Source organism: Macaca fascicularis, chromosome 8, assembly GCF_037993035.2.
Source record: "Macaca fascicularis isolate 582-1 chromosome 8, T2T-MFA8v1.1".
NCBI classification, from domain to species: Eukaryota; Metazoa; Chordata; class Mammalia; order Primates; family Cercopithecidae; genus Macaca; species Macaca fascicularis.
The window spans coordinates 20969220-20994286 of NC_088382.1; the positions used below are offsets into that span (position 1 = coordinate 20969220).

Genomic DNA, 25067 nt, shown 5'->3' on the forward strand with positions numbered 1-25067 from the left:
TCGCTCATTATGATACTTTATGTATGTATGTATGTATTTGTGTATGTATGTAGAAACAGTCTCCTTAAGTTCCTCAGGCTGCTCTGGAGCTACTGGCCTCAAGTGATCTTCCAGCTTCAGCTTCCCAAGTAGCTAGGATTACAGGCGTATAATGCACCCGGTTGTCAATATTGTACTATAGAGTTTACATGTGTGTTACATATTCTTTTGGCTGTATCAAAAAATCACATAATGAAAACAAATAACATCCAGTTATAAAGCAGTGTAGTGTCCCTGAAGATCTTCCCTTTAAGTTCTATCACCATCTGCAGGTTAAAATTAGGTATTGCAGAAAACTTGCTTTTCAAAGGATAAAAAGTACAAAAGGCTCGGTTTCTGTTACAGACATGCTTACAATCCATCTGTGGAGAAGGAGCCTAAAGATTAAAGAGATAAACAATATAGCGCCAAGTTTTTGGCTTTTTTTTTTGAGACAGAGTCTCGCTCAGGCCAGAGTGCAATGGCATGACCTGGGTTCACCGCTACCTTCGCCTCCCAGGTTCAAGCAATTCTCCTGCCTCAGCCTCCTGAGTAGCTGGGATTACAGTCACATGCCACCACGCCTGGCTAATTTTTGTATTTTTAGTAGAGACGGGGTTGCACTATGTTGGTCAGGCTGGTCTCGAACTCCTGACCTCAAGATCTGCCCGCCTCAGCCTCCCAAAGTGCTGGGATTACAGGCGTGAGCCACCGTGCCCGGCTGTGTTATCTTGTAAGTACCACCTGGTTAGTACCACCTACCACATATCAAGAAACAGAAATAGTATTTTCACATCTTAACAACTGATTTAGTTTACATTAATAAAAATTTAACTCCCTTACTTTATTCATCCTGCTACTACCTCAGGCCAAGCCTTCATTACTTCATGACAGGTTGGCACCTGTTCTCCTTGTCTTGTCTTCCTAGTCTTTCCAAAACATTGCCACTAGATTGAAGTCTTCAAATAACCATTTCATTACAGCACTGCCCTCTTCCAAAGTCTCAAATGGTTTCACACTACTTGAAGTACAAAGCCCAAACTCTTTAGATAAGTAGTTGACTTTCTATAGTTTGGCCCCAACCTGCTAATAAACCTTGCCACCTCCCCATCACTTACCATATGTAAATCCTCTACATCAGCCAGTCTGCTTGTTGTCCATCGCTTATTCTGGATGTGTGGTCTGTGTTCTTGGTATATCCCACTTCCTTGAACATCATTCTGCGATTTGGAACTTCCACCCCCTGCATATTTAATACATGTGTTAGGTTGTTCTCTTGAATGTGGAAAACTGAAATGCAGTTTCAGTGTTTATCTCTTAGAGGCCATTCTTCTGTTTCCTATCTACATTTCCACAGACTGCTGCCCCTAATTTCATCTTACCTATAAATCCTAGAGCTATCATTATCTCTGAGACAGAACACCCCTATTTCAAAAACCTAAATCACTAAAGCAGTCAGTGTCTACATCATATGTTTGGCATAGTGACACTCTATTAATACTAAATTGACTCATTTTGATAAAGTTTGTTTCTAAAAATAGATGTTAAATTTCTGAAAGCCAGGGATAATTTTGTCGCTTTCTGGTTTTTTTTTTTTCCTTTGTAGGAGAACTACAAAGATCAGGAATGCTCATATTTGAGTTTGAGAACCTTTTTCAATGTAAATATTTCTCAAATTTCTCCTACCTCCTAACAAACAATAGTACTGACATTCTGGGGCTTCATACATTCAGAAAACATAATGACTAGTAGATATTATAGTTTCATGCTTTCGAATTTATTAGAATTATTTTAATGGTAACAGCTTCTACATTTCAACGTAAATATTTCTCAGATTCCTCCTACCTCCTAACAAACAATAGTATTGACATTCTGGGGCTTCATAAATTCAGAAAACATAATGACTAGTAGGTATTATAATTTCACACTTTTGAATTTATTAGAATTGTTTTAATGATAACAGTTTCTACATATGTTTAATAATAATACATATGTATAAAACAAAATAACGATGATAGCTAATATTTTGGGCCTCAACATACACTAGTGTTTTCATATGCATTTTATTTAATTAAAAAAATCTTTAAGGAATCAGGCAGACCTCCTTTTAAATCTAGGCTCTACCACTTGTAGGTGCTAAAAGTGTGATTTATATAACCTTTCATTGCTAAAACAGGTCAGATGCAGAACCAGCCTCTTCAGGGTAGCTGTCAGGATTAAGAAAATCACAACAACCGAAGGGCTTTACATTGTGCCTGGCATAAAATAAACTCTAAGAACATTCTTTAAAAAATCCCTTCAGGGTAGACAGTATTATTCCTTCTCCCTAATTTCATACACGGCGCAATTAAGGCTCAGAAAGGCATGTCGCTTGTCCAGGATCCTGGAGTGGTGGAATTAGGATGGGGCATTCTGGACTACAATAAACACCTGAGCGTTTAGCTGCTCTGTGTTCTGAGCTGCCACAGCACTTTTTTTTTACAACACGAAATTTATTTACATCACACTCCACTTTTCCGTCCTTTACTAAAATGAGCTCTTCAACGGCAGGGACTATATTTTTGCTACCTCAGTACTTAACGATACACGCACAGAATATGAGGAAACAGTGTCTGACAAACGAGTATTAGTGCAAACGATCAATGCACTCACTACTGAACCTACGGTGGCAAATTGCAGTGGGTTAGAAGAGCTTTATCTGAATTGTGTACCGAGATGCAGATCTACTGTTTTGGGAACAATTTGTTTTTGTTGTTGAGGCCCAGAAAGCAATTCCTCTTTTCACCTTTATTTTGCTTAAAAAGTTATCCCGTAATTTTAAACTGCGTAAAACTAGAATGCCCTTGCGCTCAATTAAAACTGACACGTGTTTTAACTTTCCAGTCAGGTACATTGAAGGCCTTGTCACTTTATTGATTTTTGTTTGTTTTTTAAAGAGAGGATCTGCCAATTTACTAATCTTAATAGAGCTGTAACAGGAGAGTATAAATAAAAAGATAATTCAGAGAAAATTTACTGAAATTAAGTTTGGATTAAAATCATCTGGCTCTTTTAAGGAAAAAGGACATTAACCAAAACTAGCATTAAATATCAACAATATTTATGATTCTCCCACTCAGTAGTACATATGACGTTTGGCAAATTGTTTAACTTCCGTGGATCAATCCCCTCATATGTAAAATCAAGAGGCTGGACTACATTGTAAGTGTCCTTCTGTTTCCACCTCTTCGTGACCGGGTTGTGGGTGAGGAAGGAGCAGAAGAGCGATCCCGGTCTTGGCTCCTTCTTCCGGCACGGCCAGAGCTGACACCCCCACGAAAAAACTTCATGGCGCCTCGGCTTTCTCCACTGGTTGAGGGACCAATCCACTTCCGCATAGGCCTAGGGCCCCACGTTCCGCGATCAGCGCCGGCAGCGCACAGCATCCTGGGATCTGTAGTCCTCCACCTGTGGTTGGCAGGCGTTTAGAACACGGGGTCTAGGTGGCATTCTGGGATACGTAGTTCCTGGACGTGGGGGGCGGATTCGTTCGTTTAATCTGTTTTCGACTTAAAGAGCCAGAAGCGACACCACAGACTCCGGCGGGTCACATGACTCCAGTCTAGCGTGTAGAGCGCACTGCGGCTCCCGCCCGGGCGAGTTCTCGCCCCCGCGCGGCCGTTGCCGAGGAGACGGCGCATGTTCCGCCGCACGTTCCCCCCTCTGCAGTCCCCCCGCCCCTCTTCTCCCACCACAATGAGAGCCTAAGATGGCGGTGGCTGCGGCGGTTGGCGCTGCGTAGCTGAGGTCGAAAAGGCGGCCATTGGCGCCAAGGCAGCCAGGAAACGTGTGGGCCTCTCTGCTGCGGTCTCCAAGGGCTGACCGCTGCCGGTGGCGGGTCGTGGGGGCTGACCGCCGCTCCGCCCTTGACGGGAGAGGCTGCTGCTTGTAGAGGTAATGCCTGCGCGTCCCCAGCCCTTGGCAACCGAGGGCGGCGCGCCCCAGGGGCGGGAGAGTAACGGCTCCGGGACACTTGGCCCTGTTGGGTCTGGCCACGGGCCCACGCCTCCTCGCTAGGCTCTCGGGTCTTCCTGCCCTGGGCTTCCTGTGCCCGAGGCGGACAGTCCGCCCCCTCCCTCAGGACCGACCGCCGGAATCCCCGGGTGAGCACCTCGGGACGCGTTGGTGACTGCAGGACCCCCTTCTTGCCTCCTCGCCCCTCTTGCTGGCCCTGCCGGGTAGGCCGCCCCGCGTCCCAGTGGCTCCGGGAATGCCCCTTGCGGGCGGAGGAAGCGGAGCAGGGGCTCTGGTTTGGGTGCCAGGGGAACCGGGTCGAGTTCTCAGAGAAACAGGCCTTGGTGGCCATAGTTCATCCCCGCGTTCCCTCCTGTTTTATTCTGTGGAGCTCTCGGTGTCCAGAGTTCGGGTGCAGAAGGGCGGATGAGGAGCGACGCGACTCTGAAGAGTTGCAGTTGGGTTTTGAGCTGCAGGATTTCCGCCGTCTCGGTGCTGTAGGAGCCGAGGGGCCGGGGGAGGCGTTCCTGGGAATGTTAATGTAGTTATTATTGCCCCTTTTTTCTCCTTTCCTGCAGATCTAGTTAGAATTGGGCCTAGAACCGGGAAAGAGTAAATGCCAAGTGGGACTGGGGGAAACGTTGCTTGGTTTGCAGAAACTGACGTTTCGGGATTAGGCCACGCCAGGGAGGCTGGGCGCGCCAACTTTGCATTCCTCAGACCACTCCCCAGGAACTCGCCTGGTTTATTTTATTTTATTTTTTTGGCCGGGCTGAGGTCTGTATCGTGTGTCTTACGGGTGAATGTTCGTGTTTGGGCGCTGGAAGAAGCGGGCTTTCTGGGCGCCCCTACCACCCCCGCCCCATAACTGCTTTCCAGACTCCACCTGCTGGTGTTCTCTGGTTACGGGAGTGGGTGTTGTAGAGCCTCGGGTGCACCTGCTCCTTTCTTTCCCTAGCACCTTCCTGGTGAGGGCCACTGAACACCAATATAATGCAGAGTTTTTGAATTGAAGGTAAACCTAGTATTTATGTAGTGAAAAGGTTATTTTATTGTGAAGTACAATAGCTTTTAAAAGAGCGTTTTAAAATCATCGGATATACGAGGTTCTTAAATAGTTTGAGTAACAGGAAGCTCGATCAATCAAAGGAGTAAACTTTGGTATAGACTATTAAAGGATAATTAGGGCTAACCATCTTTGTTATACTGTTCCGAAGTAGATACTACTTTGCTGTTTGGTAGGATTTTAGAAGTTTGGAGGATTTAAGCATTAATGCATATCACACTATTTTCCAAAAGAATTCAGGTAACTTTAAAATATGGATAAATTATATTTGTTCCCTTCTTTTGATCTTTCTAAACCTATTTTAGACCAAAACTGTCGTATTTGTTATTCTATATTTCGTAGTGTAAGTAATTTACTTAAGTGATACATATTTTTAATCCTAAGCAGGAAACAGCTTTGAAGTGTGGAGCAGGAAAGGAGCAGTTTCTGAGCTGCAAAAACTAGTTTCTAAACAGGTAATTTGACATTATCATCTGTATTATCCTTTGTATTAGAGTTGAAGACGACTTTATGGTGGACACTGCTATCAAAATAACAGTGCATGACTGAGGACCCTCTCTGCTTAGTAAACAAACATTCTGGGTTCACCGCCCTGTTTGCTCTGCTTTTCGGCATGCTGCTTTGGCCTGCCCGTATGTCTTTGTTAGGAAAGGCCGTGTCATTCCTAATTATTAAGTACTAGAATGGTTTATGCAGTACCGTTTGAAATTTATTTGTTTTCTCAGAATTTTTTAACCTGTTTGAATTTGTCCTGTAACTGAATAGCCTCTCTTACCAAATCCATTTAATCTCGGGTTCTCTTCTACAACATTCCTATTAATTGGCTGTTCATGAACTCTACTTTTTGAACTTGTTATACCTTGGCCGAAGTTTAGTTGTTTGAAATTACTTTATTATTCTTTTTTATACTTCAATCTCCCTTTCCTGGTATAAAATTACTTTAAACATTACTTTTAGTGCATAGTCACATGCAAGTGACATAAAGGTATTCTCTGTCCAGTAGAATAAAGTCAGTGCTGTAGAATGTAAGTTTACTAGGAGAAGTTAAATAATTGTTTGCAAAGGACAGTTTGGAAAAATGACTAAAAGATAATTAGAAGTTTGTTAAAAGCTTTTTAGAAATAATATCTCTTCATAAAAAACTTCAGAAAGAAATAAGCTACATTTAATTCTACTGTTAAAATTTTGAGAAAGTTCATTTTGAAAATTTTGTAGAAATCGGCTGGATGTGGTGGCTTACGCCTATAATCCCAGCACTTTGGGAGGCTGAGGTGGGCGAATGAGGAGGTCAGGAGATTGAGACTATCCTGACTAACATGGTGAAACCCCGTCTCTACTAAAAATACAAAAAAGATTAGCCGGGCGTGATGGCAGGCGCCTGTAGTCCCAGCTACTCTGGAGGCAGAGGCAGGAAAATGGCGTGAACCTGGGAGGGGGAGGTTGCAGTGAGCTCACATTGTGCCACTGCGCTCCAGCCTGGACGACAGAGCAAGACTCCATCTTAAAAAAAAAAAAAAAAAAAAAATTTTTGGTAGAAATTAATATATATTCTTACTTTCCACAAAAGCAGACAGATTTTTATTTTATAGCTCTCCTGTGAGGATATGAAATGAGACTTATGAGAAAGTACAAATAGGTAGTTGACGGGTATCTTATTTATACTTCTCAGTGGGTTTTTTTTAAATTGGAAGACTAACAAAACAAGGCAAGAAAAATGGAACTCAAGGGAAAGGTCACATGTGAGTGTGTATGAGAGTTAATACTAGAGTGATTGCTGTATGGTAGGCTTTAGTAAAATAAACAATAATTATAAAATTAGTTATAAAATTTTCCTTTTAGCACATTGGGGAAGATGATGGATAAGAGGAATAAAAATAAAGGGTAATTGAGTTAAATTGGAAAACCCGGGTTTTTTCAATAGGAGATTTGGCCATTTTCTTCTGAAGGAGGAAAGTGGATTTGAGACTTGGAGAAAGTAGTAAGGCTGTGAGATTCACAGTAGAGAACTAAGAAGGCAACCGGAGATACATAGCAGTACTTTCATTTTTACGGATTTGATTGAGTGCCTTGCAGCGTGCTGTGTAATAGCTACAGTACTAGAGATACAGCAGTGTGCAAAACAGACAGGGTGCCTTACCTCATGGAGTAAACTTACATTTTAAAAGTATATGTGTTATGTGGAGTGTAGCATCCCTTAATAGTGATCACAGTTAATGCCGTTTTATGACTATTTTCCCACTTTTTGACAGCTTAAGAATAGTAGCAGAGAAAACAGATGGTGGGGTTTAACCAGAATTGAGTTGACACAGTAGGCAAGTAGGTGAGGAAGTGAAGGTTGCTAGCTAGCAAGGCTTTTTTGGAATGACTTACTTGGGTTTGGGTTTGAGTAAGGAATCAAGGGATTGGTGGATTCAGGGAGAGAGAAATGATTAAGGGGCTGTTAGTATTCAGGAAAGCTAAGAGCAGTTTCAGCAGGAATAAAGTGAGAGAAGTAGAATGCAAAAACTTATGATCAGAAAGAGGAACTTCAGAAGTTCAGGATCCCGAACAAATGATCAGTTCAGTATTGGAATAGAGAAGATGAGATGGATATTGGAATTGAGGCCAGAGTCTTAGAAAAGTCATTGCAAGTGTTTAGGTCATGAAAGTAAGGAATGAAGTAGAGTGTGAAACCATGAGCCAGCTACTGTCAGGAAAATTACAAGAATGTCTTGGATAGATATTTTCAGAGGGGACTATGAGTAATTTAATGCCGTTTGAGAAAAAAATAATTTTTTTCTTTACTGATTACTTTGGGTTTTTTTTTTTTTTTTGGAGACAGAGTCTTGCTCTGTTGTCCAGGCTGGAGTGCAGTGGTGCCATCTTGGCTCACTACAACCCCCTCCTCCTGAGTTCAAGCAATTAATTCTCCTTACTCAGTCTTCCAAACAGCTGGGATTACAGGTGTGCCCCACCACACATGGCTAATATTTGCATTTTTAGTAGAGACAGGGTTTCGCCACGTTGACCAGGCGAATCAAGTGATCCGCCCGCCTTGGCTTCCCAAAGTTCTGGAATCACAGGCATGAGCCACTGCATCTGGCCTGATTATTCGATTACTTTGAATTTGTTCTTTACCTTATATTCTTATTTGAGAGGTAAACTGTAGTCGTAGGTATTTTCATGGTAATTAATACTGTGATACTCTATCATAATATGTCTGTAGTAGGAATCCTGCAACAGGATATTCTTTTTTTTTGTGATGGAGTCTGCTTTGTCACTCAGGCTGGAGTGTAGTGGCATAGTCTCGGCTCACTGCAACCTCTGCCTCCCAGGTTCAGGGGATTCTTCTGCCTCAGCCTCCCAAGTAGCTGGAATGACAGGCACATGCCACCACGTCTGACTAATTTTTGTATTTTTAGTAGAGACAGGGTTTCACCATGTTGGTCAGGCTAGTCTTCAACTCCTGACCTCGTGATCCACCCACCTTGGCTTCCCAAAGTGCTGGGATTACAGGCGTGAGCTACTGCGCCCAGTCTAACGGGATTTTCTTTTTTAAAAAAAAAAAAAAATTAGTCATTGAAAGTAGCTTAATACTGCCATAGTATATTTTCATTTTTGTGTCTTTGTATAAAAGATAAGCCCACTAAGGCTGTCAAAAATAGCTAAATGAAACTTGGAAATAATAGTTTCAACTTTGTTTAGTAAAGCATAGCATGAGTAGAAGTGTGTGTTTAAAGTAGAACGATTTTATTTTTATTCCCATTCAGCTGCCCATAGTACTGTCATCAATTACTTCTACCAATTGTTTTCTTATAGCTTCAACTTTCTTATCTTACTGTCTTTCTGTTAAACTTGCCTGGCAAAATTTCAACCTTGGATGAATTCAGTGGAGTGTTTATATTGAGGCTTATGAGCACTGCTGGAAAAAAATATTTGTAGTACTTGTTACATCAGTGAATAGTCTCTCACTTCCCTGAGTCCGTACTGCTGTTGAGAGTCGTTCTCCTTTTCCTACTTTTCTACGATCTCGCAGACACTGCTGTCTCACCCTCACACTTAATGTACAGTCCTTCCTACTTCACAACACTTAGGAGCACCCTTGGTTTCCTACCACCACAGCTGCTAGCCAGCCTACAACCGATTCCATCCTTTCTTGTTTTTTTCAGTTAAAGAGGTGTTCCTGTTCCTGTCTAAAGCTAATCGTTTGTCTTTTGCTCTGGATCCCAGTGGCCCCCGGTTTCTCAGAGCCCACATGCTAGTTGCTTATCTCCTTTCTCTTTTGCATTTTTAGTATCTCCCTCTTTTTTTTTTTTTTTTTTGGTGAGATGGAACTTCTCTCTTTTTGCCCGGGCTGGAGTGCCATGGCACAATCTCAGCTCACTGTAACCTCCGCCTCCTGGGTTCAAGCTATTCTCCTGCCTCAGCCTCCTGAGTAGCTGGGGTTACAGGCATGTGCCACCACACCTGGCTAATTTTTGTATTTTTAGTGGAGATAGGGTTTTGCCATTTTGGACAGGCTGGTCTCAAACTCCTGGCTCAGGTGACCCACCTGCCTCGGCCTCCCAAAGTGCTGGGATTACAAGCATGAGCCACCACACCTGACCAGTATCTCCCTGCTTACCGACACATTGTAAACATACTCGATACTTCCGTTTTAATAAAACTTTCTTTATGACTGTCTCTGCTTGCTTCTCATCATAGGCTGATTGCTTAAAAATGTTAGCTAATTACTTCCTTTATTATTCCCCTTCCTCCCAATAATACATTCCAGTTACGGAATTAACCCTCACCACCCCTGCTGAAACTTCTCACCAAGGTCAACAGTAACCGTGTTGCTAAATCCAGGACGATACTTCTCAGTCCTTCTTTTATCTGGCAAGGTAACTGTTTGGTTTCTTATCACATTCTCCTTGATATACTTTTCCCCTTTTGACAGGCTCTCCTGGTTTCCCTCCTATCTTTCTGTACCTCATTGGTATATTAGTATGTCCTTTTCCTCTGCCTCTCTATTTAATACCAGTGTATTTAAGATCTGGTCTTTTCTTACTCTTTATTGTCTCCCTGAGTCCTCTGTCCCACTTTTTGAGTGGATGACTCTCCAGCCCTGATTTCTCTCTTGAGAGATAGGTCACTATTTGTCAACTAGACAGTTTAATTGGGTGCACTATAGGCACCTCAAACTCAGCATTTTTATAACTTGAACTTATCATCTCTCAACAAAGAAAACTTGTTGCTTTTCTAATCAGTTTAACTGTGTGTCACATACGCAGTTTCTAGCGACCTAGGGTTTATCCTTTAACTCCACTTCCTTAACGCCCACGTCATAATACAGTAGTTTGCCCTTTTCTGTAGGGATACCTTCCATAGACCCCCAGTGCATGCCTGAAACTGTGGGTAGTACTAAACTCTGTGTGTATGTTGTTTCCTGTATGTACATACTGTGATAAAGTTTATATATTAGGCAGAGTAAAAGGTTAACAACTAATAAGATAGAATAGTCACAACAATATACTGCAATAAAAGTTATAAGAATGTGGTCTTTGTCGCTGAGAATAACGTATTATACTGTACTCACCTGTTTTCTGACCATGGTTGAGTGTGGGTAACTATAATCCTGCAATACAAAACTGCAGCAAGGGGGAACTATAGTCACCAAGTTCTGTTGATGCTGCCCAGAAATTTTGCTTGAATTGGTATTCTGTACATCCTTAGTCTTTTTGTTATTGGAATACTTTCTGTACTTCTGAATACTAGTTTACATTAATGTGTTTGCAGAATAAAATTTAGAAGGCAGAGATCCTGTATTTTTAATGGTGACATTGAGGTGGTTAAAGAGGTTAGCATAAAGAAGAGAGAAATAACATGCTGTTACCTCTTATGAGGGAGATACCTAAAATTTTTGGGAAATGTTGTGAATGTTAATACGTTAAGAATTGATCCATATGCAATAATTTCTTTAGCTTCATACTTACAGTTTTACTTTTTAAAGGCATACTAATACCGTGCCTTTTAAACACATTTGGTATCATCATTATTAAGTTATAAAGTATTCTACCCCCATGGCGGTCACAGTGTAATAGTGGATGAAATTGTTTATTTTACCAACTTACTAGATAAGATTTTACTAATTTTTCTTTTAAAATAATTGAAAAAAAAATCTATTTTTCTCAAACGAATTACAGTGTACAGTTTTAAAATTGTTTTAAAACCTTATTTTAGTAGTGTTCAAAGTCATTAACCAGAAATAGGTCTTTGGAACAAGCTCTGCATTTTAGGGGGAATTTATTGTAATAGGAAAATAGAAGGTAAAACATTCTTTCTAGTTTTTTTTTTTTTTTTAAGATGGAGTCTTGCTCTTGCCCAGGCTGGAGCGCAGTGGCGTGATCTCAGCACACTGCAACCTCCGCCTCCCGGGTTCAATTGATTCTTCTGCCTCAGCCTCCATAGTAGCTAGGACTGCAGGCATGTGCCTCCGTGCCTGGCTAATTTTTGTATTTTTAGAAGAAATGGGATTTCATTATGTTGGCCAGGCTGGTCTCAAACTCCTGACCTCTTGATACACGCACCTCGGCCGAGATACATTCTTAATACATTTATCTTACTTTACTGTTGCTTCATTATTCTATTGATAGAAAGTGTAGCTAACATACTCTTTTAAGATAAAAATGATATGTAATAATTTTGACTTAAATGTCTTAATTTTCCCTTCCAATTTATGTTTCAAAGCAATTGCTTTTAGTAGTTTTAAATATGGCATCACTTCTATTGCATGCTTGTTTTATTCTTCAATATTACAAATTATGTGATATGTAGAAAACAGTAGTTGCAAAATATTTAAATTAGTCATTTTGGTTCACTGTGTGTACTTCTCTGGATATTCTTTTTTAAAGTTTTAAAGTATATTTCTAGTATAAATAATTATGTAAACTGTTTCCTGAAAATACATGAGACCGAAAAAAGAAGAAAGATCACCAGTGCCTACCCTGTAACCAATAATTGCTTTTGTGAAAGCATTTTAATAAAGTTTCTTAGCTTTGTTTAAAAAAATTTATATATAATTTTTTATACAGCTGTTTTACTTTTTTATATTACTTTTTCCATGATATAACGACAGGTTATATTGTCCAGTCTTCATAATTACATATTTTGAAGGGTACTTAGTATTCTACCCTGCAGGTGTAGTACAGTTTGCCTAAAAGCATTGATTTTTGTCCTTTGACGTTTAGTGTTATATTTTAATTTATCACAATTATAGCGTAATAACTTCATTATAGTTCTTTCCACCACATTTAAGGTTGTTTTCTCAGATTACTTATGAAGAGGCAGAATTACTACGTCAAAAACTCAGTTTTAGTTCTTGCTACAGTATTGCCTAAATGCTTTCCAGAAATGTTATTCTGGTTTATATTCTCAATATAGTGTCAGAGAATTTCATTTTCCCTTTACTACCGTGAGAATTAGATAATATGTAATTTATATGAAAGTTAGCAAATGTAATAGTTTATTTTAATTTGCAACTGGACTTTATATATTCGTGTTTTTTTTTTTTTGCAAACTACTTGTTTTGCTTGTATTTCTCCAGTTTTATTTTTTTAAAACAAATTCTCTGTATAACAAAGGTATTAACTATACTTCATGTCTCTTTCAGATTTTTTTTCTCCCAAGCTCTCATTTACTATTCTCAGCACACTTAGGATTTACTTTTATATGAATAAAATCTGTTGAACTTTTTATTTTTTATTTCTTTGTGTTCTCAATTTAGTAAGTTCTCTGTTTTAAAAAGCATTCCATTTTCTTGTCTTTTACAAATCTTATGTTTAAAATTCTGTTTTAATCTTTGACTATTTTGATGGTGTGATATAAGGCAGCCTTTCTCAGTTGGGAGAGAATTAAACTCTAATACCCTAAGGCATCTGTTGTTTACTGTGAATTCACTTTTTTTCTATGTGTCTGGGATGGATGGTTCTGGATATGTACTATCCTTGGGAGAATTGAGAAAGTAGTGACTCAAACCATTTTTTTCTCTCTTCTGTGACTGAGGTGAAGAATACTAAGAAAAACTGTTAAAGCTCTAAATGTGTGGTTTTCAGATCTGTTAGCAAATTGCTCACTCCTACATCATAGAATTGTTGTGAGGGTTAAATGACATAATGGACATAAAATATTTTAGCATGGTGTTTGGCATATAGTAAACAAAATAAAATGTGTTAGCTGTTACTAATTTTTCTTAACCACATTTTTCTGATTGCATGTATTTGAGTGTTTTTGTTCCTCAGCTAGTACTAATTTAACCATATAGACGGCATTGTTGAAACTATATAGACAGCTAACTTGGATTAGCTTTCTAACCTCCTGACCTCTGTTGCTATTCTTGCTTTTATTTTACAGATGGTAGCTTTTTTTCTGACTTATTCATTCTTCCAGATAAATTTTAGAATTGTCAAGTTCTAAGGAGAATTCCAGTGGAATCTTAATTGGAATTAAATTAAGCCAATATACATTTAGAAAAAGTGATTGATTGTAATATTTACTTTCCCATCATGGAAGATACTTTTTCTACTTATTCACATTTTTTCTCCCATATTGTTTTATAGAGTTTAATAGTGCTTCTTGACATGAAGCCAATTTATTATTCGTAGACATTTTATATATTTGTCACCATTATGAGTGGCATCGTTTTTTCCCCATTATGTTTTCTAAGTGGTATTGGTGATATTTTGATGTTCTCTAGATTTTTAAAAACACTCTTTAAGAATACCACCTTTTCTCTTTTCATTGTTAATATTTGTTTCATATTTTTCTGCTTGATAGAATTTCTGAAAGAATGCTAAATAACTGATATGTAGCATTTTTATTTTGGTCTTTATTAGGGATGTCCTTCATGTCTTATTTTAAGCATAATGTTGACTATTGGTTTAAAATATACTTCTTTTCAAGTCTTTAGAGAATTATTAAAGTAATATATGCTCATTAAAAAAATGAACAGTAAAATATAATGGAATGGTCAATGTATTTGTGATTTTTAAGATTTTTAAAATAAATATTTTGTTGAATTTTTATCATTTTTGAGATAAAATTTAATTTGCTATATAATTTGTTAATGTAATGTGTTATTCTAATAGATATTCTAGCATGAAAACATCTGTGGGACAAATTGTACTTTTTCAGAGTTGATAATCCTTTTGATATTTTTTCTGTGGTGAATGGGATGAGTTAAGATCTCAGAATTAAAGCAACTTGGGTTTTTATAATTATTACTATTTAATTTTTAATTTTTAATTTTTTTTTTTTTTGAGATGGAGTTTCGCTCGTTGCCCAGGCTGGAGTACAATGGCGCAATCTTGACTCACTACACCTTGGCTTCCTCTGTTCTCCTGCCTCAGGCTCCCAAGTAGCAGGGATTACAGGCACCTGCCACCATGCCCGGCTAATTTTGTATTTTTAGTAGAGATGGGGTTTCACCATGTTGGCCAGGCTGGTCTTGAACTCCTGATCTCAAGTGATCTGCTCATCTCAGCCTCTCAAAGTGCTGGAATTACAGGCATGAGCCGCTGCAACCAGCCTATTAATATTTTTTATTGCCATTTTTTGCTGAATGACCTTGGCCAAACTGTCTCTTTCGAGTGTCAGTGCTTTTGTTTGTAGTTTAATGGCTTTTCCTGTCCCTTGAATTTTAGATAAAATTATCTCAACCTCTCCTCTTTCAACTAGCACCCCTTCAACCTGTACAATTCCACAGCTAGTAGAAATCCAAAGTCTTCCGCAAGATTATGCAGAAATATTATTTTCTGATGATCATCTCTGCCTTTGAACCTCTACTTCCACCATTGCTGATGCTTTTTCTCATCTCTTTGACCCAGGTATGAAATTCAGTCCCTTTCTTGATTTTCACATATACAAGCAAAAACCCCATTTTTATGGGGAGGATTTGAGTGTGGTAGTCTTTAACAAGATTTAGAGAAAGCACTAATACAAATTAAAGTAGGGTAGTAAGCATCGCTATTCTTAAAATGTCTTCTAGCCACTGCACTTTTGGATTTTTTGGCCCTAGTCCTGCTTCTCTTTCCCCACTTTCTTATCATCTTAGTATCGTACCTTCCTTCCTGATAAAACCAAACTTTCTTCTTGTTTCTTGCAGCGCAGTTCTCCCCTCTTTGAATCTTTGGCACAGAACTAATGCCTGTATTCAGAGTATCATCTTCATCCCAAGTCCATTGTCAGAACAGAGATACTTTCTTTCCTGAGAGAAGTTCTGGTTCTAGCTGTTTATGACATTTTTCCTACCTTATTGTTCTACCTTTTGGGACTGTGTTGAATTAAGTAAGTAATCTTACTTAGTATGCAGACTAGTGCGCATAAGGTATATTCAGGGATTTTCCTTTCTCTGTCATTCCAACTACCAACTCATTTTAATCATAATATGCCTATTGCAGCTAAATCAGTTTGTTTGTGATGTGGTTGACAGTGCCTCATTTTAGTTCATAAAATCAGTGCTTCAATGATTGTATTGCTACACTTCTTGGAGTGATTTAAAAAACGAGTTTGTTTTTATGTGTTAAAGCTCAGTTCTTAACTTGTTTTGCAGAGAGTTAATTGTTAAAGCCAGTATGGCCACAGGAGGAGGTCCTTTTGAAGATGGCATGAATGATCAGGATTTACCAAATTGGAGCAATGAGAATGTTGATGACAGGCTCAACAATATGGTATGATACCTTACTCTTCATGGTGTGTTGTTGGCTATTAATGTTAAAATGCAATTTGCCCCCTGACCAAATTTAGCTCACCGATGCTCTTTGTAAACACTTTCTGGCCAAGATATTAAGGGTCCCTGGGCTGTTTACTATATTAATTGAAGACACAGAAATCAAATTGAGTTAGCTTTTAAGCCAGAAAGAAGATTTACTATTATATAAAGATGTAAAAGTGTTTTTTTATGGAAATCATGTTTAAGGCATGCAGCTGGGTTTTAGGAAGGGACTGGGAGAAGGAATTGGAAAGTTGTCAAGAATTTTCACCACCCTAACTCTGCTTCTGAGTGCATCTGCCTAACACAGCTTTCTCTTTACAGACCAGTTTTCTCTCCTCTGGTCCATGTGATATACTGTGGCTGTCCCGTCGTTCTAAAGTTTTTAATTATGGTTGCAGTTGTGTACTGACTAGTTATCTCTTAGTTCCAATTTGAAATTTTAAAGTATGATTATGCTAATTTGGATTAGATATGTTTCTTTTTTCAGTCTTCTGTGGCGAGGATGGGGTGAGGTAAGTAGTGTAACAGGTTGTCAGAAATATTCACTCATAGATTGGGTGGAAGGACAATTCGTAAAGAAGGGAGTTTTGTTAAAATAAGGAAAATATCCCAAGTGGTTTGCTATACTAGTAACTAAAAGAGTCTTCCAATTGGATAAAGTGGGAATTTACAGACCTTTTTGTTGAATGAATTAGGTTATGTGGGTATAATGAAGTAAATAAAAATGTTTTCCAGTTAAAACTATAAGCACTTTTGTAATTCCATATTAGTTATTATCATGTACATTTTTATCTATAAAAATGAAAGTTATATTTATTGCTTGCTAAATGCTAGGTACTAATTCTTTTTAATCCTGTTTTGAAGGTGACACTATTTTAGAGATTAGGAAACTGAGACTATAGGAAGTGAAATAAATAGCCTAGGGTCACGCAGGGGAGTGTTTTTTCAGAAAACAGTAATTAGTTTTAGAACCTAGGTTGATTGGATTTCAGATCTTTTTATGATACATACCGAGTTTATAGGAGGTCAGTAAAGGTATTTAATTTATTTCTCTATTTATAATAGAAAATAACAGTGTAAAAAATCCTCTTGGAAATACTCAGATTGATTTTAGGGTTGGCATTTGAGGATTTGTATTTGTTAGTGATCTTGATAAGAAAATAATCTATTTTCAGAAGGATGGGCTATAAAATTAGGGTAGATGTAATGAGGGAAAAATGGGTTAATAGAAGTAAATAATGGTCTTTAGGAGTGTAAGTCTGTCAAAAATGTTTTGTCATTTTTAATTTTAAAACTGACCAAAACTTTTTAATTATACCAAACTATTTTCCTGGTTTGATAGAGACCAGGTTAACTTTTTCTTTTACTTTTTTTAAAGGATTGGGGTGGCCAACAGAAGAAAGCAAATAGATCATCAGAAAAGAATAAGAAAAAGTTTGGTGTAGAAAGTGATAAAAGAGTAACTAATGATATTTCTCCGGAGTCGTCACCGGGAGTTGGAAGGCGAAGAACGAAGACTCCACATACATTCCCACACAGCAGATACATGAGTCAGATGTCTGTCCCAGAGCAGGCAGAATTAGAGAAACTGAAACAGCGGATAAACTTCAGTGATTTAGATCAGGTTTGTGAATTATTTTTAAAAATCAAGTTATTACTGTGAGAAATACTTGAAATGGATTAAATAATTTGTCTTAGGAATAGAAAATTGAGTTTTTATGTGACTTTTTAAAAAAGTGTCTGTGCCTACGAAAAGAATTTTCATCACTGGGGATGGTCCTGTGTTGTTTAGAGGGAAATGAAGTCTCATTTCTAAACTTGCTAAAGACATGTATTTCTGGACTTTATACTATGTTGTATGATTAACTCAAGTGATTTTACTATGAAACTAAATTTTGCTTTTTAGTAACTGAATAAAATTGATATTAAGTAATGGAAAGTTCCAGTTTAGTATATATATCATTGGCTAAGTGTGGGATGTGGTGGGTTACCTCAAGTTTAGAATGAACTATTTTCTATTTATGATCACCAAAATAAAGTTTAGATCTTAAAAGCAAGTAAAAATGATAATAAATTCTTCACAAATATTTTACTGTCAGATCTTTATGTCATACAGACACACACATTTCCAAAAATGTAGAAAGGTAGATTCAAGTCGGATAATGATGTTGGTGATGATCATGTATCATTTATTTGTATCTATCAATTATTGAACACTTAACTGTCAGGCACTGAGCTGAATACTTTTTCAGACAGTTCTTCATATAGACACAGCTTTAATTACATTGATTCATTGGGTCCAAAGCCTATAAAAATACTATAAGCAAGTAATAAAAACCAGTATGAGTTAAAATGTGATCCATGGTCCTGGGACATGTTGAGCATCCCTAACACGAAAATCTGAAATGCTCCAGAATCCAAAACTTTTTAAGTGCCGATATGAGTGGAAAATTTCACACCTGACCTTGTGTGACGGGCTACAGTGAAAACACAATCAAAACTTTGTTTCGTGCACAAAATTGTTAAAAATATTGTATAAAATTACCTTCAGATTATGTGTATAAGGTGCATATGAAACATAAATGGATTTTATGTTTAGACTTAGGTCTCTTTCCCAGGATGTATCTCATGTTTATGCATATATTCCAAAATTTGAAAAAAAGTGAAATTCGTAACACTTCTTGTCCGAAGTATTTTGGATAAGGAGTACTCAACCTGTACTTCATTTAGACTAATCTTGTTCATATTCATCGGTTGAATTGTCTCAACAAAATGAAGTCTAGAAAATGCTAATCAAATTTTCATATTTTAGTGAAAGACTGTTACAGAACCAAAACTCTTTCAGTTCTTACTGCAAAGCTGTTTGTGCGCACCTTCTGAATCAATATCTGATGGTGAAACTAAGAACGTTGGGGTTAAAACAAAATTTTGTCATAAGATTAATGTTTGTGTGATTTGATTTCTTTTTCATATGTAGAGAAGCATTGGAAGTGATTCTCAAGGTAGAGCAACAGCTGCTAACAACAAACGTCAGCTTAGTGAAAACCGAAAGCCCTTCAACTTTTTGCCTATGCAGATTAATACTAACAAGAGCAAAGATGCATCTACAAGTCCCCCAAACAGAGAAACGATTGGATCAGCACAATGTAAAGAGTTGTTTGCTTCTGCTCTAAGTAATGACCTCTTGCAAAACTGTCAGGTGTCTGAAGAAGATGGGAGGGGAGAACCTGCAATGGAGAGCAGCCAGGTGATAACATTTCTTTCTTTTGCTCGTTCTTTTCACAAAGCTCAAAATACTAACATGAAGATGTAAAAAATTAGGTTATGCACACAGGAATTTTAGTTAGGTGGAATTAAAGTGCTTCACTGATCCCCTTCCTTAGTCTGCCAGATTTACTTAAAATAGAGTAAATTTCTGTTTATCCAAAATAATTTTAGAAATGGCATATTCAGGTTAATTAAGGCTTCTGTTTATTTGCAATATAGCATATTGCCAGTTTTTAGTAAAGGGGGATTGGAAGCAAAGTGATAAGTAGATTTTTGTAGGAATGTTTAAAAATGGCAATATAATTCTTTTGGAAAGTAGTTGCAAAACTATAATACGTATAATTTATAACTTATGTAAACATTAGGAAAATTTATATAAATAGTTTAGTGTGCAGTTGTAGAAGTAAAATTTTTCACATACTGTAGATTAAAATTTTTAAATTTATTTTTAAATTGACAGCGATTGGAGTTTTTAGTGTTACTAATTATGTTTTGATTAAAATCTAAGCTGGATTCCGATTTTTTGCATGTATTAATTCACACAGTAATCCAAGTATCTTTCATTATCTTCGAAATAAAAATTAAACTGTTGCTGTTGAACTAATTATCCTCAGTTTTATATATTGTGTGCTTTCATGCTTTTTTTTTTTTAAATATTTCCCCTGCAGATTGTAAGCAGGCTTGTTCAAATTCGTGATTATATTACTAAAGCTAGTTCCATGCGGGAAGATCTTGTAGAGAAAAATGAGAGATCTGCTAATGTTGAGCGCCTTACTCATCTAATAGATCACCTTAAAGAACAAGAAAAGTCATATATGAAATTTCTTAAAAAAATCCTTGTAAGTATTAGACTTTTAAAATAGTATATTGAGTTATTTCTGTAGTATCTCAGTGTATATTTACTGATGACATTCTGTTGCCACGCCAGAGGAGTTAACATATTTTCAAAAAATCGTGCCATCCATTATAACATTTTATTGCCCATTTTAATAGCTGTATGATTTATACCACTAAAATATTTCAGGCTAGAGAAAATGAGGAGGAGGATGTTCGGACTATAGATTCAGCTGTGGGATCTGGTTCTGTAGCTGAGAGCACATCGCTAAACATAGATGTGCAGTCTGAGGCTTCAGATACCACGGTAAGCAGCTTTTTGGTAATTAAAGTGCTGGAAATGAAGGTTTAAACTTTTCTCCCAGTTTTCAAGATGTTATTTTCTAGGCGTTCCTTAATGAAAAGTGTATTCCAGGGAAGAAACCCTCAAATTGTTAATGCTGCATGTATTCTGTATTTAAACATGGAAGTTAAGTTTTATTTATTAACGCTAAAAATAATTTTAATGGTTGATTTGAAAATGTAATTTTTGATCTTCAATTTATAGAAACATTGTTTTTGTAGTTTGTTTTGTTAAGCAAAGCTTCACTAATTTTAAGAAGCATCAAACAAGTTAAAATTGATGGTGGAATTAAGGGCAATAGGCAACATTAGTGATTACTTAGCATATAGTCTTTTGGAAATAACCAAGTTCATTTGTCACTGAGGACTCCTTAAGGATATCAGAATTTTTCATTTCTTGGACTCTATCCTAGTACTGGAGCAAAACCAAATGACTGAAAAATTGAGATAAAAACTAGTAAATGGGACAGGATAGCATTTACATTGTGATTTATTCACAATGAGAAAAATGCTATAATTGCTGACCTTGCAAAATCAAATTTGTTGAAGTAAAGTACTGCTTTTCTGAAAAATAGTAATTTACAAAACTTTGAGGAAAGATTTATAAAACCTGTTGTGGTTCAATGCTAGGGTGTTTCTAGGCATTTTAAACAGGTGTGCCTATAACCGTGCATTATTAAACTTTTAACACCTATTACAGATTAGTAAAGCTTTTGTTTTGAGAGGATAAGCATGTATCTCTTCGGGTTTTGAGGTACTGAAAATGCCATTCAGCATTAGGAATTTGAAGGTTTGTTTCCTATTAGTATTGACCGCATAGTTCTTACCTGCCTCCTTTCTCTTCCCGGACCTTCCTAATTTGAAGAGGCAATTTGAATTTCTTTTCTTTACATTATTTTCAACAGGAGATACTTGGAGAGCCAAAGTTGTTGAAGAATGGATTTTACTGTGGGGAAATTGTTTTTCTATTTACAGTGGTGCTAGGCATAATTTCTTCCTTAGATTCCAGCAGAAATGAAAGGGTTAGGACAATGTGGGTAAAGGAATTCTGTTGGGAAGGGGTGGGAACTTGTGTAGATGTATTGTAATTTGTATAAAGTATTCATTGTGATGACAGTTTCTTTCATAATATAAAATGATGATATGAAAGTTGGCTAATAACATGTAGCAGAATAAATGTTAAAAATGTGCTTTAACAGTTGTGTAGTGTGGTAATTACCCAGGGTGTGGTACTTGCTTAATTACAGTAAGCAACAGTCTAGTCTACAGAAAACCTAAAAGACTAAGTTTACTAGGCCGGGCGCAGTGGCTCAAGCCTGTAATCCCAGCACTTTGGGAGGCCGAGACGGGCGGATCACAAGGTCAGGAGATCGAGACCATCCTGGCTAACATGGTGAAACCCCGTCTCTACTAAAAATACGAAAAACTAGCCGGGCGAGGTGGCGGGCGCCTGTAGTCCCAGCTACTCGGGAGGCTGAGGCAGGAGAATGGTGTAAACCCGGGAGGCGGAGCTTGCAGTGAGCTGAGATCCGGCCACTGCACTCCAGCCTGGGCGACAGAGCGAGACTCCGTCTCAAAAAAAAAAAAAAAAGACTAAGTTTACTGCCACTTGGAGGGGGATGTGGATTGATTTTTTTTTTTTAAAGGTAGACTAGTACTTTTTAAGTTGTTTTATAAGGCTGGCTTATATGTTAAACAGGAGTTTGTGTTAAGAAATTAATATGCTACACTATTTAATAAAGGAGGAGGCATCTTTTAGTCTGAGAGTTCGGCCATGCATTGAGGACAAACTAGGGAATTCAGCTTCACAAGAACAGGTTTCAGACATTGACGTTACTACAAGTCCGAAAGGGAAAGGTGACAGACCTCAGAATGACAGGGAACTGAGGCCTAATAGGAAATATAGCCGAAAACATGGATTTCCCTCAAAGGTATACTTTCCAATATTAACTTGGGAAGTCTTTAAATGAGCACTTCTTTTGTTCATATTTCTTCTTCTTTATTTGCTTTTCTGTTGTTGCTATTACTTACATATTGTTAATATAGTTGTCATACTGTAATTTGCTTTAGTAAACTTCTGTCCCTTAATGTTTTTCTTTTCTACTTTTTTATATACCTCTCCATGGATTATATCTGACAGCTGTTTTTAATTTACATTAACAGAGGTTTTGAAATGTAATTTATTCCCTTTTTTATAACATGTTCTTAAACCTCAGCCATCAGTCAGTTGCCCTTTGTTTCTGATATTCGCGTTCATAAATGTAGATGGGGCCAGGCGTGGTGATCCTAGCACTTTGGGAGGCCGAGGCGGGCGGATCACCTGAGGTCAGGGGTTCGGGACCAGCCTGGCCAACATGGCGAAACCCTGTCTCTACTAAAAACACAAAAATTAGCCGGGCGTGGTGGCGCACGCCTGTAATCCCAGCTGCTCAGGAGGATGAGGCAGGAGAATCGCTTAAACCTAGGAGGTGTAGGTTGCAGTGAGCCGCTGCACTCCAGCATGGGTGACTGAGTGAGACTGTCTCAAAAAAAATAAATAAATAAAAATAAAGAAATTTAGGTGGTACTTTAGTATCGGATTTTTTGGTTTATATTTTTGTTTTTGGAAACCCCTTTCCTTTGCTTTTATAGAAAGATTATCCAGCTGACTTGGTGGCCTCTGTTTTGTTTGTTTTTTCTGCAGTGTTTCTTTTAAAAGGTTTTTAAATTTTCCATTATTTGCATAATGGCATTCCAGATAGAGTTAAAGACAACTATTTGTAGTTCCACATAAAAGAGTTTGAATAGGCCGGGCAAGGTGGCTCATGCCTGTAAATCCCAGCAGTTTGGGAGGCCGAGGCGGGCGGATCATGAGGTCAGGAGATCGAGACCAGTCAGGCCAGCATAGTGAAACCCTGTCTCTACTAAAAATACACAAAAAATTAGCCAGGCATGGTGGTGTGAGCCTGTAATCCCAGCTACTCAGGAGGCTGAGGCAGGAGAATCGCGTGAACCCTGGAGGCGGAGGTTGCAGTGAGCTGAGATCACACCACTGCACTCCAGCTTGGGCAACAGAACGAGACTCCGTCTCCAAAAAAAAAAAAGTTTGAATAAAAATATCATTTATAAAAGTGCATGTATCTGTTGGCAGGAGCAAGGTACTATTTTAATAATTGAGTATAGGTAAGACTAATTTCATATGTTTTATTACTGGTTTATTACCTAGGACTACACTCTCCCACTTTCCCATATTGGCTTACCAAGATCCAGATAGGCTAGTTGTTTCCCATGCTCATTTTATGGTTTTTTTTTTTTTTTGGGTGTGTGTGGCTATTTACAAATGATAAAACTTAACCTCTAGATATTTTGGCATTTTGTGTTTGTTTATTCTGGTTCCTACAAGAATTTGGGAGCACAGTTTGAAATTAGTTACGGGAATCTTACTACATCAAGTATCAAGTAAAAGCTTCCCCATTTCAACAGTAAAGAAAGTAACTGATTATTTTAAAAACTAGTAGCATTGGAGAAGAGCAAATAAACATGAAGCATAATCGGTAACCTTTGGAAGTTTCTTCTCTTTAATCCTTCTGAATAGTGACAAGCAAATTTAAGAGTTAACAGTTAATACAGTATCTGCCAGTTCTTTTTTTCTTAAGGCATTACATACAATTTAAAAACCACTTTTCTGTTTTTAGGTTTCTTTGAATAATATCCTTATAGGTGAATACTATTCTGTCTTGAATTTGCTTATGGTGTTTATTCCAGTTTGACTTTGTTGATTCTTAAGGCTGTCTCGTTGTTCTGTTAGTATTCTGTTTGCAAAATTATTTTAATTTCTTCAGGGAAAGAAATCTTAATTCCCACCACCTGTGTTTATTTTTTCTCTACTGTGCAGGAACTGTCATTCTCACCACCCCACCCCCTTTTCCTCCTTAGAATCTTTTCAAAATGTAGTATTTTCTGTTAGAATAGCGGAAAACATAGTTGAGGGTCTTACATGAGATTCAGGGTTGAAAGCAACCTTGAGACTTACACATGTTATGAAATGATTGATATTCTAGAGCTGCCTACCAACGGCACGTTCTACTTTACGGAGTATTTTAAGACATGATGACATCTTGCATAATTTTACAAAAGAAAGCCTTCTATGAGTAGCCATGCCTTCATTATTTTCCTATACTCATGGCCCCCAACTTAATCTCACCTCTTAAAATTTATAAGCTTTCTTTGTACCTTGTACCTGTGTTTTGCCATTATTTTAATCATTGCTCGTTATTTCATGTGAGCTTGCCCTGTCTTGTAAACTAGCTATGGTTCTTCAGATATGATGTCTTATACTTTTGTATTTAGAAACCAGCGCATAATTTGGAGGAGACAATATGACGTAAAGAAGACTGGAGCCTAAGAACCCGATTTCCCTTAACTGTGACATTGAATAAGTCACAGCTTTATCTTCTCTAGGCTTACAGTTCCTCACCCTTCACGTTAAGAAATTGAAGTACATAATTATCTGAAGCTGGAAAAATACATTTGGGTCCATTAATAATTACTAGGGGAACCTCAGTTGAGTAGAGGAAAGGAAGATTGAGGCTTCTCTGAAATTGCACTGTTACATATTTACAACTCAGGATTTGATGCCTAAGTTATTTTTTTATTCTATAAACGAAAAACGTAGTTGGTGAAGGTGACTTTTTCAAAAAAAGTTTAAAGAAAAGTATGTATTTGAAGCATTAATATACACCTAGCATCCTTTTTGGATTTCTATGCCAGGTGCCATCTTCCTGGTATCTTCTTACTCCTACCTAGATATTTTTATTTTTTCCTCTTCTGTATATTTCA

General features: G+C 37.7%; 1 protein-coding gene across 50 annotated transcripts in view; it reads left to right on the forward strand.

Annotated features, from left to right (window-relative positions):
• Nucleotides 1–3747: 3747 nt before the first annotated feature.
• Nucleotides 3748–25067, forward strand: part of PCM1 (pericentriolar material 1) — a 109032-nt gene continuing 87712 nt past the window's right edge. For 13 of the 50 annotated variants that reach the window (XM_045397919.2, XM_074000351.1, XM_074000353.1 and 10 more), the window contains exons 1-7: nucleotides 3748–3951; nucleotides 5465–5532; nucleotides 15645–15762; nucleotides 17185–17430; nucleotides 18784–19053; nucleotides 19742–19912; nucleotides 20098–20214. In XM_045397919.2, coding sequence (XP_045253854.2) covers nucleotides 15667–15762; nucleotides 17185–17430; nucleotides 18784–19053; nucleotides 19742–19912; nucleotides 20098–20214 — 900 coding nt within the window. In that variant the 5' untranslated portion in view covers nucleotides 3748–3951; nucleotides 5465–5532; nucleotides 15645–15666. Of the gene's footprint in view, nucleotides 3952–5461; nucleotides 5533–14770; nucleotides 14920–15197; nucleotides 15380–15644; nucleotides 15763–17184; nucleotides 17431–18783; nucleotides 19054–19741; nucleotides 19913–20097; nucleotides 20215–25067 lie in introns of all 50 variants that reach the window. The other 37 variants (XM_074000364.1, XM_074000367.1, XM_074000371.1 and 34 more) reach the window with 9 other exon arrangements.